We start from the raw sequence: 14,788 nt of genomic DNA on the forward strand, positions 1-14,788 counted from the left end.
CATGATTGAATACATCACTATGTACAAGCATATGTCTTTGAAGATGTTTTTTGCAAGAAAATGTTTTGTTGCATTTGGAACAGTTAACGCTATTCGGATTCCCATGGACTCCTTTCAAATGCTGGCTAAGACTAACGATACTCTTTCCACACAAAGTGCAAACCTTGTATTTATCTTCGTTGTGAATTTGATACTTGTGTTTCCTGTAAGAATTTCTGGATTCGAATTGGATTTCGCAATCGGCACAACGATACGATCTTTTTCGTTCATCTGAAACTCTAATTCTTATGTCTTTATCTTCTTCTTTGGGTTTTCGACCCCCATACTTTCTCTTCTTTATATTTTGATCACTTAAAATCATTTTCGTGTCAAATTCAGTTTTTAAACTTAAGCGGAAACATTCGTGTTTTGTTATATTCGAAGTTTTTAGTAAATTTTCGCAAATAGCACAAGATAAATAAACTACAGGACATGTGTGTTCAATATCAAAATAGTCCGAGCACTTTGAACAGTACAACAGTTTTTGAAATGACATAACTCCAAGATTTTTTAAGTTGTTGAATGCAGATCTGAAAATAGAAAATATAAAGGTTGAATTTTTATTTCAAACGCGAAGAAATCAAAATTATGACAAGTTTGAATCAATTTTATTTATAAAACAATTACCTCGAATGACATAAAACTGACCACGTTTTTTTAATGAGTTACCACTTGCAAAAGCGGAATAAAATGCAGATACAAACATCTTAAATTTGAACGAAATATTTTTTAATTCGTTTTTTTTTCCTACCAATCAGTATTCAAATATGCGTTCAACAAAAATTCATGGTCCGCCTCTGGATGGTTAGCAAATATTTTTTCGTAATTCTCCAGTTTTTTGTACAATATTTTATTCAATTCGGTTTCAGCATTTCAATGTCACGTCCTCCAGGTGATAAATTATTACATGTTTTCAGTGAGATCAACCCCTTTCGAAAACCTTCGAGTCAATGTGTAAATGATGCAAATGAGACCCCAAATTTTTGATAAAACAAATTCAATGCAGAAATAATAGTGCATTCTTTTTCTACAAGCAACTGGTGGTAACTACCTGTGAATCCGTCAAAATATTGAGCACCAGGTATCGCAAGAAAATTGCCCATACAAATTGAAAATGGTTCATCAACTTTCAGAGGTGTGTATTAAATAACGGCAGTCTATCTAATTTTCTTTTGAATCTATCCCTGCAAAACAATGCTAGAAGTTTTTTTCTATCAGGTCCCTCAGGACGCGTGCAGTTTCCTTAGGAAACAAAGTCTTACGGCGCAAGAAACAGCAAATATAACCTGGGAATCTGGACTTTACTAGAATTCTTTGGACGACGCTGAAAGGTCAAAAAACTTCTTTCTACCTTCAAGAATCCAGTGACACAATCCATTAATCATCAATGCTTTGATTGGCTTGTTACAAATTTGGCGAAGATAGGGTCTTCCATTACATAATACTGGCGCTTTGTGAAAGCCATAACTAGAACACTTTGGTTCCTTACACGTTAATATATTTTCCTATCCTTTTAGACACCAATTTGAGATAAACTATTACCAATGTTTCAACATGTACGGAGACCAAATTGATTATAATTCCAGGAGGTATTCTCGATTCTTTAAAATGCTTAAACCATGCAAACACGCGTACGCCATAAATATTAATTACCATACACTTTTTTTAATGAATTATAAGTTTCCGTTGCGATTTTTCAAGTCAAATGTCACAATATCTCGTTGCTGTATCATTTTTATGGTGCAACAAAAGAAATCTAATACTAATGAAAATTACAGCTACACCGATTTGTTTATAGTAACAGGAATTCCGCATACGTAATCGAATTAACAACTGACATTTGGCGCAAGCCATGTCGTTTACATCGCCGTTTTAGTTTCGTTATTTAATAGCCGTACCTCGTAAGTCAAAATTATTCAAGTGACTTCAATGGAAATGTAAATACTTACAATTCGACTTGACCTGAAAAATCATGAAAAACATACACAGTGGCACTCAAAAGCGAATGTTTAAACCCTGGGAAATTACATCGTTGGGTCTGTTTTTCAAATATCAACTTAAATGGGTAAATGTGTGGAGAAAAATGCAACAAAATTGATAATTTTCTAAATTTAGAAAGGTAATGAAGTGGATAATTAGAAAATAACTTTCAGTAAAGAGTTATCAGTAAAAGAAATAAAAAATACATTTTTGAGAATGATCCTTGGCAACGCTTGACTATTTGGTATTAGAATGAATGATAAGTTTTTTTCGTAAGAATTATCAAAGTAGATTAGCACTCAGTATCCTACTTACTAGAAATTGAATCGATCAGTATGGAGAAAATGAAAATAATAGAATTTTATGTAATGGTGATAAATCGAAATTTTCAACTATTCAAATTTTTTCCTACAAAATTGAAGATAAATTTTGTTAAGGTTAAAAATAATTAATTCTTTTAGGTTTATTAAACCAGAATTGTATCGACATGGGCTTGAAGTAGCTACAAATATTACAATAATGAGGAAAAATAATCCAATATTGTATACAAATATGTAAAAACCCCGTATAATAAATTTGAATATGGGTTAGCCGAAGAAACTGGATTATTTGACCCCTTATTACAATAAGATTCTGTTCATCATTTTTACAAATTAACGTTTTTATCATCTACTGTATGTTTAAAGCCAATTTGAATCATTTGTAACATTTTTTGTCCCTAACACCATTCAATTCTAAATTTTCGATTTACACTTGTTTCAATACTGATCAATTTCGATTCTAATAAGCAGAGTAGGTACCGAAAAAAATTTACACTGATAAAAGTAATTCATACTTCGTAAAACAATTTCAAATATAGTATGGGGGCAGTTTGGGGTAAGTACTTACCAGTCTACTTGTATATATCGTAAGTAAATACTCTTCTAGTTTAGAAATAGCAGGCGCAAGGTTCCTACTTCTCCCACCATGTTAATTTAGAAATTATTTGCGACTAGAATCTGATTATCACCCAATAACCAAATTAAAACTAAAATTTCCTTCGAATTATACGTTGAGAAAAAATTTTTATAGTTTTCTTAAGTTGCTCTTCAAAGTAGTGGCTTACAACTTCTTCTGATTTTCAAGAATATAGTTTATAATTATTTTAATTAGTAATTGTTGAACATCTTAGTTCGACTGAAAATATTTTTTACTTATGTATAGAATTTCGTTCCAATTTTATAATGACATTTTAGGAACTACACTTTGTTGTAGAGAAAAATATTTTTTTTAAATTATTCAAATGTTCAACTTTTCAAAACTAAGATTATTTTATATATTAGGCATTAACCAAGCTGGGGGCTGTACTCTAAAAAAAGTAAATTTAAATCGAGAATTTTTTCTTTTATAATAGCGGTTTCACCTATTCGAGGACATAACATAGAATAGCAAATTCAAAGTTGAAGAGAACGTATTCATGTTTTTATCCGTCTATTCGTTCCAATATAGTATACAACGTGCTTCAAAATCTTTATCGAGCTTGAATTTAGTGAAAAGTAATCCAAAAATTTTCTACTCTGAATATTATAACGAGGTTCAAATTCGGCGATTAATTTTGTCTATTAATACACGTAGTGAGAGTTTGAATACAACAAATATACGATGTTTGTACCAAAAGTAAGGAGTCTATTTTCGTGTTCAAATAGAAAGTCATATCACCGACTAAACAGGAACGACTTACATTAGTTATTTCCTTTAGTCGCATATAATAGGTGTGATGCTATCCGTAATCTAGAAAAAAAGCGATTGCAGTTTTCGGAATCGCCAGGACCAAAAAAACATCAAAGTAAAAACAAAATTGAACGTCTCATTTGATTATAAAAATATTCAAAGTATTGGAAACATTGCGTGGCATAATTATTAGAAGTCAAACCTTCTACATGCAATATATAACACAACACCACAACTGTTTCCACAAAGATTCCCGAGACTTAAGACTTTTTCTCAGATTAAATACTCCGTTTAAAGGAACGGTTGAAACTAATACGAAGTGTACCGAAGGTTATTCCGAAAACTTAGTCCCATAACTATTTCAGAAATAGGAAGAGTTTTTCTTAATTAAATGAGGATTGCTTGCAAGGATGTTATTCACAGATGATAACAAATAACACCAATGTAGTGATACTTTTGGGACTAACCTCGTATAAATGTTATGAGAATAATCATTCGGTCTAGTATATTTCGAAACTTCCGGTGAATTTTTTTCTATTTATTTTTTTTAATGTTAAACGTTGCGTTATTTGTTTTGAATCGTTTGTGATGAATACGTTCTCAAATAATGTAAATACTAGGTGGCGCAAAAAAGAACGCATTAATTTCAAACCAGTATAATTTGCTTTATTTTGATTACATACAAAATGGACTCTTATGAAATACAATGTTTAGATTATCCAATTTAAGACTTTGTTCATTGAAATATCTATATGCACTGTTTGTAATGAACTGATCACTTTTAGATTACTTCAGACAGATTGAGTCCTTCCGCATCGTTACAAATAAAAAGTCTTTCTTCGAAGTTTTCCATTACTTTTGACAATCATCGTTCAGTATGCACTGCAGCGAGCGTCGAGACAAGTTCAGAGTTGGAGCTGCCGCCTTGTGGAGCAGCGAGGACTTTGAAGAACCGACGCCCTGACTCTGTCGACGTTTTGTGAAGTTCGCGTCGTGCGATGACGACCAGACGCCTGCTTCGTAATTGATCCAGTTGTGCGAAAAGAGGAAACCCAAAAAAGTATTGTATTGTGATAAGGTATCGAACCATTTCGTGGAACATTGAACTAACTCTGTGCCGAAAAGTCGTTAAACAGTAATACTAAATTCATTACTTTTGAAGAAGGTAATTTTATACTTTCGCGGTCCCCTCGTTTTTTGGTTCTAGTAAATCGAAAAAGCATCAATTTCGGGCAGATTTTTGACAAAAATTATGGGAATTAAAAAACATTGGTTTCGGGGCTTTAAATATTCTTGAAAATTACACCTTTTTTTATTAAGTAATCATTAAAGTTATACGAACAAAAACCTTCTCAAAATCCCTTATTGTAATCAAGTGAACAATATTTTGAAAAATGTTCACCATTAAAAGAATGGATCTTACTAAGATAGACTATTACGAGATGAAAACTTTAATTTTTTTTATTACAAAATATTCGTTTTTTATGAAAATTAACAAAAAAAATATATGAAATGCGTTTGATGCTTTGTAAAAAAACTATGAACAATTATATGCAAAGAAATGAGATTATGATCAAATTTAAATTCCTAAAACTATATGTCGTAAATCGCCAGATTTAAAAAAAATTATCGGAATCGGATTTTTCGATTTTCTAAAGCCAAAAAACGAGGGAACCGCGAAAGTATAAAATAACCTGAATAAATTTGAAAGAGCGATCCGACACGTCCACTGCGCCATTGCTAATAAAACAGGACGCCCTAACTAAAGAAATAATCAGCCTCCGCTCCTCCTACTCCCACTTATCAAATCAAATTTATGCGTTCTTTTCGCGCCACCCATTATTTTTTCAGATATTTGGAATGCGAAAAAAATTTGAACGATAGGATATATTCAAAATACAGGAAAATTCACGAACATAAATAGTGAAGACGACCTATCACGTTCTAAACAATCCTACTGGGAATATTAGAAATTTAATCTTATCTACAGGATTGAAAGTTTTGCTTTTTGTATCAAAAATATTGTTTGGTTTTATTTTGTATGAAGCAATCTTTCTCCTTTATCAGAATAAAATTGCTACATCAATTCAAGAGCTGTCACCACTTTCTATTTGAATTAAAACTTTTTACGAACCAGAACCGATTTTTTGATTAAATCCAATTTTTATTCTTTATAGAATAAATGCAAATCTTCAGTTTTCAAAATTTATCTAAAAGTTCTCGGTGTCTACGGTTAATTGTCGGTTCATATTCATGAATGTGTTAATAGAAATAAGTTTAGAGTACTTGCGACATAATCTAAATATCAACTGTTTTTACCTTCTTTCAATGAAACATTAAAAAACGTCACGTGATTCAATCAAAAGTAGTACGAAAGGAGTGCTTCGTACCACAATTACCTAAAAAAATGTGACAAAAACCTGGATTGACTCCCACTTGATTTGAACAGCGTGCAATACTTAAATGTGTCATTAAATTGTAATTTATACTTAATTGGCGAATTCGAATTATGCATTATTTCGATCATTGAGCGAAGGGTACTACTCACAACGCGTTTTGGGCAAATTAGCAAATCCCACAACACGATTTTACAATTATTAAACATATAAAGTCATCGCTCTATGGGTAATGCTAAAGAGGCACAAAGCAAGGCATCAAACTTAATTCATTATATATGCGGTAATATGCGTAAGTCCATGAAAATAAGGTAGATTTGCGATTTATTTTTGAGGCTGATTTGGATAAACTTTATTTAGGGTCTAATAATAGAAAGTGTAGTTAAAGAAACATAATTATTACGAGAATAATCTAAAGAGTATAGAAGAATAAGGATATACGATTTGCTAAATATTAAACAAAATGAAAAATTAATAACAAAGTCAGTTGAAAAAAAAATCGTGCTGTGGGTATTATATGGCAAAAATACGTTATGACCAAAATAATAGCATCTGAATATATTAGAACGGCCGTTTTCTTCACTCGTAGTTTTCCTTCAGTTAATTTTATTCCCCAGATAACTCAAATTTAAGAAACAAACCCTCAATTAGGTACATCTATGTTTTTTGAATGAAGTATTAAGCAAATACTTCGTAATAAGCAGTTAACCCTTGGGACTTTTGATCAAATCCATTTGATTTTAAGCCTAGAACAAATTTATCTGTCGAGATACGTAAATAAGGTTCAACTATGTCATGAAGAAAGCGGCCAAAGTCCCTAATGCGATCTGAGTATATTCCTGAACCTCCTATCTATTTACAAACCGGAATTCTATTGTACACAAAAGCTATAAACAATTAGATTTATGATCGTCGGAGTCACATCAAAAAAAAATTAAAGTAACTTGATACGTTAATGGAACTTCACAAGTGTCAAGTTTGAATCGCTTAACTATGACGTTGATTTCAATTAGGATAGTTAATTGTACAATAATCTTAACGAATACAACAATTAATTGAATGTTGTGTGTATGAATTTCGCTTTATCCGAACTCGCCAATTGAGTAAAACATATGGGAATTGATTACAACACGTTGAGCCTTAACCAAACTTCAAACTCTTTCACTGAGCCCATAAATTGTTTTGTTCGAAAAATAAAAAAAACTTATTTGAAATGAAAAGTGCGCCCGCTCTGTGCTAGAGGGAAAGTTTACCGCTAAAACTTTGTGTTGGTGCTTTCTACAAAGCGTGCTGATGAGACAGTGAGCACTGACAGACGATCAGGAGTGTTTGTGAAGCCGCAAGCCGTGGTTGACCTAAGATACAACAATTCTCTGAGAAGGACGTTGATGTGGTGGTATAGGGAAATTGCTTTTGGCTATATTTTTTTAAAAGGAACAAAAAAAATATAGTAATTTCCAATTTACGAATGAATGTAGCAAAAAAATTATTGAAGAAAAAAACTACGGTTGCTGATCAAGAGGCGCTAAAACCAAAAGATCCCATTGCCTAGTAAAAAAAGAAGGTACAAGTCACAAGGTGAGAAGAGATTGTATAGTACAGTAAAAAAAATTATTGTAAAATCCAAAGTGATTGCGAAAATACATAAAAATTGTGATTGTAACAACAATTTGTTGTTGTATTCATATTGTAATGTTTTTTTACCCCTCAAAAGAATTAATTAAAATAGGTAGCAAAAATTAAAAATTTCAATCAAATATATGAGTTTTGTCGAAGAAACCTACAAGAAAATCAAATTAAATTTAGGGTTATGTTCCAAGGACTCAGGACGGTCCAACCAAACTGTAAAACACATTTAATTATGGTCATTTGGTTCGTGGAGAATGTTGGGAATTAAATATTTAGGGCGATCCATAGGACCGCTCTGGGCTGGGCAAAATTCAATTTCGGGCCTACTGGGGCTCAACGTGTTAAGATTGCCGTGCTCACAAGAGACACAAAACGAATAAACATTAATAATTGTCACTTTAACGTTCGTGAATTTAGCTGCACGTAGTTCAGTGATGAAGTTTCTGGTCGCTTCAGCAGTATGAAGAACGCAACTTCGATAATATACATTATAGATACGCCACTTACCTTTAAAAGGCCCTTCTGCTTTCTCCTCTATTATCAAAACATATTAAAGGTAAAATAAAAATTCAAATTAATGGTATCGATGACGATTTTATCGATGTATACAACAAATTTTATGAGTTAATGATTATAATACATTATTTTTTGATCATTATTTGATCTTATTTTACCTTAAAATGTTAATATTTGGAAGTATTTTTACTTTGATATTACAAACAATATTCATTTTATAAATCATTACATTATTTGATATATAATTTTAATAAATATTGTCTGTATTAAAAAAGTACGTGAAAAGAAAACAAGGGCAAGGATATAAAAAGTAGAAAGTTCGAAAAAAATCTTTTATTTTCCACAGCCAATTGGATATCAGAATCTTCTATTGGAGAAATACATTTCTGTTCTTGATTTAAGACCGTAGGGGGTAGGAGAGTCTTCGCATTAACATCTAGTTGCTTCTCGAGAACACGGGATCGAACAGCATCCAACGATGGTTTTAAATAGCCTAAACCTCAACCACCCTTTCCCTATTGATCGAACCCAATTACGACAAATTTCAATACACCTATTATATCCCAAATTTAATAGTGAACCACAGATATAATCAATATATTGACGTTCGTCTAGCTAGCAATATTTCCAGGTCAGTAAATTTATTTTGTACGTACATTCTACTATAAAAAAGTGATAAAAAGACCAATAATACCATGCAAAAAACTAAGATTAATTGTTAATTGGATTTGTGGTAAATAATTCTTTCTCACTCATCATAATCAACCAATTTCAAAAAACTCATTCATTCTCAGCAAAGATAAATTTTCAGTTTTTAAATAAAATAAAAAATTCGCAAGTTGACAATACGAAAACTTACGGCGCATACCTTTATCGATTTTATATCACAAAATCTAGTCAATGACCATTTGAAAACACTGAAATACCATCAATGAACTTTGCACTACTAGACAAGCACATTAGGCAATAAAAATTCAATTCTTGTAGCATATACAAAGCAGATATTATTGTCTGTTAATTGGTATAGATAATGAATTAGCTAAATTGCAAATTCACATGAAATTTGATATAAAAAGCACCATCTAATTTGAATATCAACTAGATTGAAGAAATTCCAAAATTAAAAATATAATATTGGATAATTTATAATTATAGAAATAGAATAAATGTTTCGACACTAAATTTGTCAAAACTAACGTAGTTTTGAACATTCAGATACTAAAACAAATTTGTCCTTTCGCTGCAGCAACATTTTCAAAATAGGTATTTTGAAAATGTTTTGTTTGTTAAGTTTGTTTCAAGACGAAAGAGCCTTGAATAACTGCCGAACATTTCGAGTATGTAATTCTCCAAAACAAATTTGCTTTGGAACACAATTTTTGTTCAGTATCAAATAATACAGAACTAACATGAGCATAAATTTTGCCAAAATTTCAACAAAATTTGAAAATTAATCGATAAGAATAAAAAGACTCGTGTTTAGCATACTTCAAACAAATTCTTCTCAAAATTGATCCGAGTACTTGTTTATCACATTCATTTTTTTTAATAATTGAAATTTATTTCAAGTATGCAAAAAAAATATAACTTACAAAAATATAACTTACACATCAAAAATACCAACAGCAAACTTTCAAAATCTATCAATTGATTTTCTCCTTCAAATATGTGAAAATGAAAATATTCGATTCTAGTTATTTCAATTGATTTTATAAATGGATTCTCCAATCACTAAAAATTGAAATCAATACAATTCATCTACACATAATACTCATAAACAATCAAAAATTATGTACTGCAAAAAGTAGATGTAGCACATAATCCAATCGTTTGCAACATTAAGTTCGGATGAATTTGTATTTGTTCAAACAGGTCAAATAGAAAAATAAAAAAAATTGTCACAATCCAATTTTAAAACAAGGCAAACACGTCCCATTACAAAAATGTTGAAAAGAATCAACATTTTTCACTTATTTCAAGTTGCCAAAACATGCCTGTACAATTGCAAAAAAATTAATTTTACAGTTTGCTCACTCCATTAAACTTTTCTCGAAAAATATCGGGAAATATTCAATGCAGATAAGTATTAATTTTGAATGCTGGAGATAAAACTTCGAAAATATTCTTTCGATCGATATAAACATTAATTCGTCATGCTTATATAAAATATGAAAGAACTGAACACAAGTATCTCCCCATACATACAAAACTGAAAAACGAAACAAACTGCAAAAAGAAAATCTGTTCTAAATATCGGAAAACATAAAAATTTTATAAATGACCTTTTTTACTGATTGAGGACAATCCATTTAATTTGCTGTTGGTTTAAAAAATGATTGCCTGAATGTACTTTCGAAAAATAAAACGAATTTGTTGATGCGAATTCAGATTCAAACAAAACTAAATAATTTCCACTCTGGTTTCGTCAAGGAAAACAATCCAGACATCTTCACATAACGTTCCTACAATACTACATCCTATTATTTTTTTTGTACTTATTTTAATGTTACAACGTAATTTCTAATTTTCTATTCTTCAATTCCAAATTTTATTTAATCAAAACAAATACTATATTTAATCGACAAAATTAAAAAAGAACCTAACAAAATATAAAAAATAAAAATTGACGAAACCAGTTTTTAACCACCGATGTACATTCAGGCAGGAATGGTACAATTTGATGTAAAATAAAACAAGTACTCACGGTGCTTCTACTCCATCTTTGCCTACACCTGAAGGACCAGGTTGATCATCTGCACTCGTTGAAGGTACATCAACGAATGCAGGTTCGTGATCTTCGTTATCACTATCTTCACTGTCATCTTCTACCTGTAGATACATTTTTATCATTTTTTGTTTCATTATATAATCCGATCTTAATCTAAATTATGCAGGTTTTAATATCATCTCATTTCCAGCTTTGTATGTAATTAAATAATACTTTAGAAATTGTTTTATTCCGAGTCTAACTTCAAATATTTTCAGAATTACAGAAAACATAGTGAGCAAGGGTCGAGCTGCTGGATCGCTCGGAGAGCTCGCATTCCGCCCGTCGATATATTGTACCTATTATAATCCAAAAGAGGACTAACGGTCCTTCGAGACACTATTAACTGTTCGTAGAAGGTCTTAATAACGGTAGGGATAAAAGTATGTATATATGAGCTGGCTGCGTCAGCTTGAGCTAAGCTACATTTAGCATTCAAGTTTTCATTTGTCACAGATATCCGAAAATGAACAAAGTGAACGTACCGGTAAGCCACGGAAGCGAAAATTCCACGGGAATCAATTTCATGTTTCGTCATGGGACTATGGAGAAGCTAATACTAGCCGTAGTGAAAACAGGACAGTAGACTCAAACCTCAGTTTTATGAAGAATCTGAAAGGCAGTCTTTGAACCAGAAATCGCTGATTGGCATATCAATCAAGGAACTGACGATTTTTTATATATGAAAACTTTGACTAATTGGCGGGAAAAATAGGAAAAATAGGAAAAAAACTAAACTTCCCATCCTATTGTGGAATTTTCGCGGTTCAACTAGAAGCTGTACTTTTGAAAAATAAATTTTTTAGTTCTTTGTTTCATATGGAAATTGCGACCTGAATCTTCCCAGCAGCACGAAAATTACACACCCGAGGCGCCTCGGCGAAATGCTTGCACAATATGACATGTATCTTAATGAAAAAATTTGAGAAGATTGTTGAAATATATAACAATAAACCCTGAAAGTTGACAAATGACAAAATTATCTAATCAACAAAAGTGATTAGATCGCATCTTTTCCGTAAAATAAAAAGCAATTAGCTTTGTTCGAGCATCACAATTAGAACCGCTGAAATACATACCATTAATCACGAGCCTTTTCGTGATTTTATTTTACATAAAACGACTTCAGGGCCACTGTAGAAGTTTATCTATAGACTGTCTCCTACTACTAATTTTTGTTTATGTATGTCATTTGGGTTTCCAAATAAAAAAAAAACAGAAAAACAAGAGACTGAAGGACGTAAATAAACATTATATTCACATTAACATCTTTTGATTCTGCATATGAACCTACGGAACTTCCAATCCTACCACCTACTGTTAAAACACATTCAGAATCAACAATGATCGGAAGTGACCCACAAAAAAAATTTCAGAATCATATATTACATAAAGTACTTTTCAATTTAGATAAAAAAATAATATCTTGAGAAGATAAGTTTGATAATATGAAATGTCAATAATGCAAATTAGATATGAAAGTGAGAAATAAAAAGGAAATGCACACATTTGAATAATTTCTTCGTTACCTAATATTTTAAAAAAATATCAACAAATATCCGTGCAATTCGAAGAAGATTTTAAATAAACTAAAGAGGGAAATATACATATAACAACAAGAGCAAGAACAATTGAAAAACAATAAACATTGAATTTGAAATATTAATCTATCTGATTTCAAAGTCTAAAAAAGTCAACGTGCAAGAAATTGCATGCAATTTTTTCCAAAGTCAGAATATTTCATAGAGTGAAATGAAACTGAAATGGAATAGAAAAAAGGGGTCAATAAATAACTTGCAATAATAATATCTGCTCCTGTCTCGCTTTTGGACAGATTGATTGAAACGCGACAAGTAACTAGACACTTCTCCGTAGAATGGAAACTTGCACGACATAAAAATGGTACCAAATCGACATTGTTGCAAGTGCAAGATCTTGCATGAAACAATCAGCCGAACTTCATATGAGCATGCTTTAAAAAAATGTATTTCATCTTGCATTGCATTGTACATCATGCTAAGCGGCCTTTAGATAACAGAAACGAGGCAATATGATGATCTACAAAGCTAGCATTGTAACCAATGCTTAGAATACAACCTAATAGGTTTTTTTTGAAAATGAAACGTAACCAAGGCATTTGGTTGTAACCAATGTTTATAATACATTCCTCATACTCTAGATCGTGGAATCATATATTGGTGCAAAAGTTTTGAAAATAATTATCAATTGTTAGCCAAACTTTGTAACCAATGCCGAACTATAATTTGTTAAAATGAAATTGCAATGAACTAAAAAAGTAGCATTGTAACCAATACATAAAAAACGAACCTCACATTTTGGTATGGAATGGAAAAAATTTTTGAACATATGCTTCATATTCAAAATTATGGAATCATAATTTGATAGTAGCAACTATTTGGAATTGAAGCATTGTAACCAATGACTATTCATATTTCGATTAGTCTCCCAAATCTACACTTTTGTATAATTATCGACAAGAAAATATCTCAACTACTTTTGATTTAATTAAACAAAAGATGTGAAACATTATGATTATATATGGAAAATCGGCATTGTAACCAATGCCTAGAATACTCACTCGCCTCATAGATTTGGATATAAAAAATTATTTGCAAACAAATGCACAAAAAATTTAAACCTCATATTTTCATTTGCTTCAAAATTTCATTTCAGGAGTATAACAAGATAACAAAAGTGAGACAACGTGAATATTTGAAAAAAACTTGTAACCAACTGATAAAATAGTATTATTCAAAATTGAAGGATTGTAATTAATGCGTTGAATACATGTCACCATATCCTAATCAATCAACATCCAATAATACCTAGAAAAACAGCATTTGTAACCAATGCATCATGGAACTAGCCTTGTGTAACCGCTAGCAACCCAATGTAAATAAAAAATTTAAATAACTTTAGCTAATAAATCACCAAACTATGGCGTATATTGTTAAACAAACTCGTAGGTGGAAATTATATAATTTGCTATTATCAATAATTATTTGTTATCATATCAACTAAATATTAAAACCTGCATAATCTATGTGTTTAAGATATTAGAAAATGTTATATTACTTAACAATGGAAAATCAGTAACTTTTAAGAAAATCTATTCAATTTTATGTTTATGTTAATCAATAAAATTGTTTTAAACATACAAACTTCCACTTGTTATCATCTACGATTTTTTATCAGAGATAGAATAAAGATATATCATAAAATAGTTATTTTATAAACAAATATCAATGAAAATGATTAAACTAAACTAAAATTGTGAAAATTAAAAAAACCTCAACCAAAATTATGAAAAACAACCTCAACTAAAATTTAAACAACTTATCCCACTAACTAGAATTATGAACATTTGCGCAAGTTTAATTTTGGGCACTTTTCCCCATCAAACAGCTTGAAATTTAAACAGAATAATACTTTTCTCCTAACTCTTTTTAAACACAATTTTTCAAAATTGTCCAATGTAATCAAAAAGTAAAGTATTTCTGGTTACATCAAAACAATCTTGACCTGCAATTGTACAAGGTTGTTGAGAAAAGTAAAAGAAATTATCAGACATGTCAATAAATGACATACGTCAATTTATGAGCAATCAGACAAATTATGAGTACTTAGAGTTAAGTTAGATCATGAGATGTAATTGCCAAACCATTTTTCCAAAACCAAATAATAGAAATATTGATTCCCCTTAACCACAAATCATAAAAAATGTATTTCA

General features: G+C 30.7%; 1 protein-coding gene across 47 annotated transcripts in view; it reads right to left on the reverse strand.

Annotated features, from left to right (window-relative positions):
- Positions 1-14,788, reverse strand: part of LOC130897056 (zinc finger protein OZF-like) — a 287,205-nt gene that overhangs the window by 266,064 nt on the left and 6,353 nt on the right. For all 47 annotated transcript variants that reach the window (XM_057805597.1, XM_057805570.1, XM_057805582.1 and 44 more), the window contains exon 4: positions 10,975-11,099. In XM_057805597.1, the coding sequence (XP_057661580.1) occupies positions 10,975-11,099 (125 nt within the window). The remainder of the gene's footprint in view (positions 1-10,974; positions 11,100-14,788) is intronic.

The sequence above is a fragment of the Diorhabda carinulata genome, chromosome 8, assembly GCF_026250575.1.
Source record: "Diorhabda carinulata isolate Delta chromosome 8, icDioCari1.1, whole genome shotgun sequence".
Lineage (NCBI taxonomy): Eukaryota > Metazoa > Arthropoda > Insecta > Coleoptera > Chrysomelidae > Diorhabda > Diorhabda carinulata.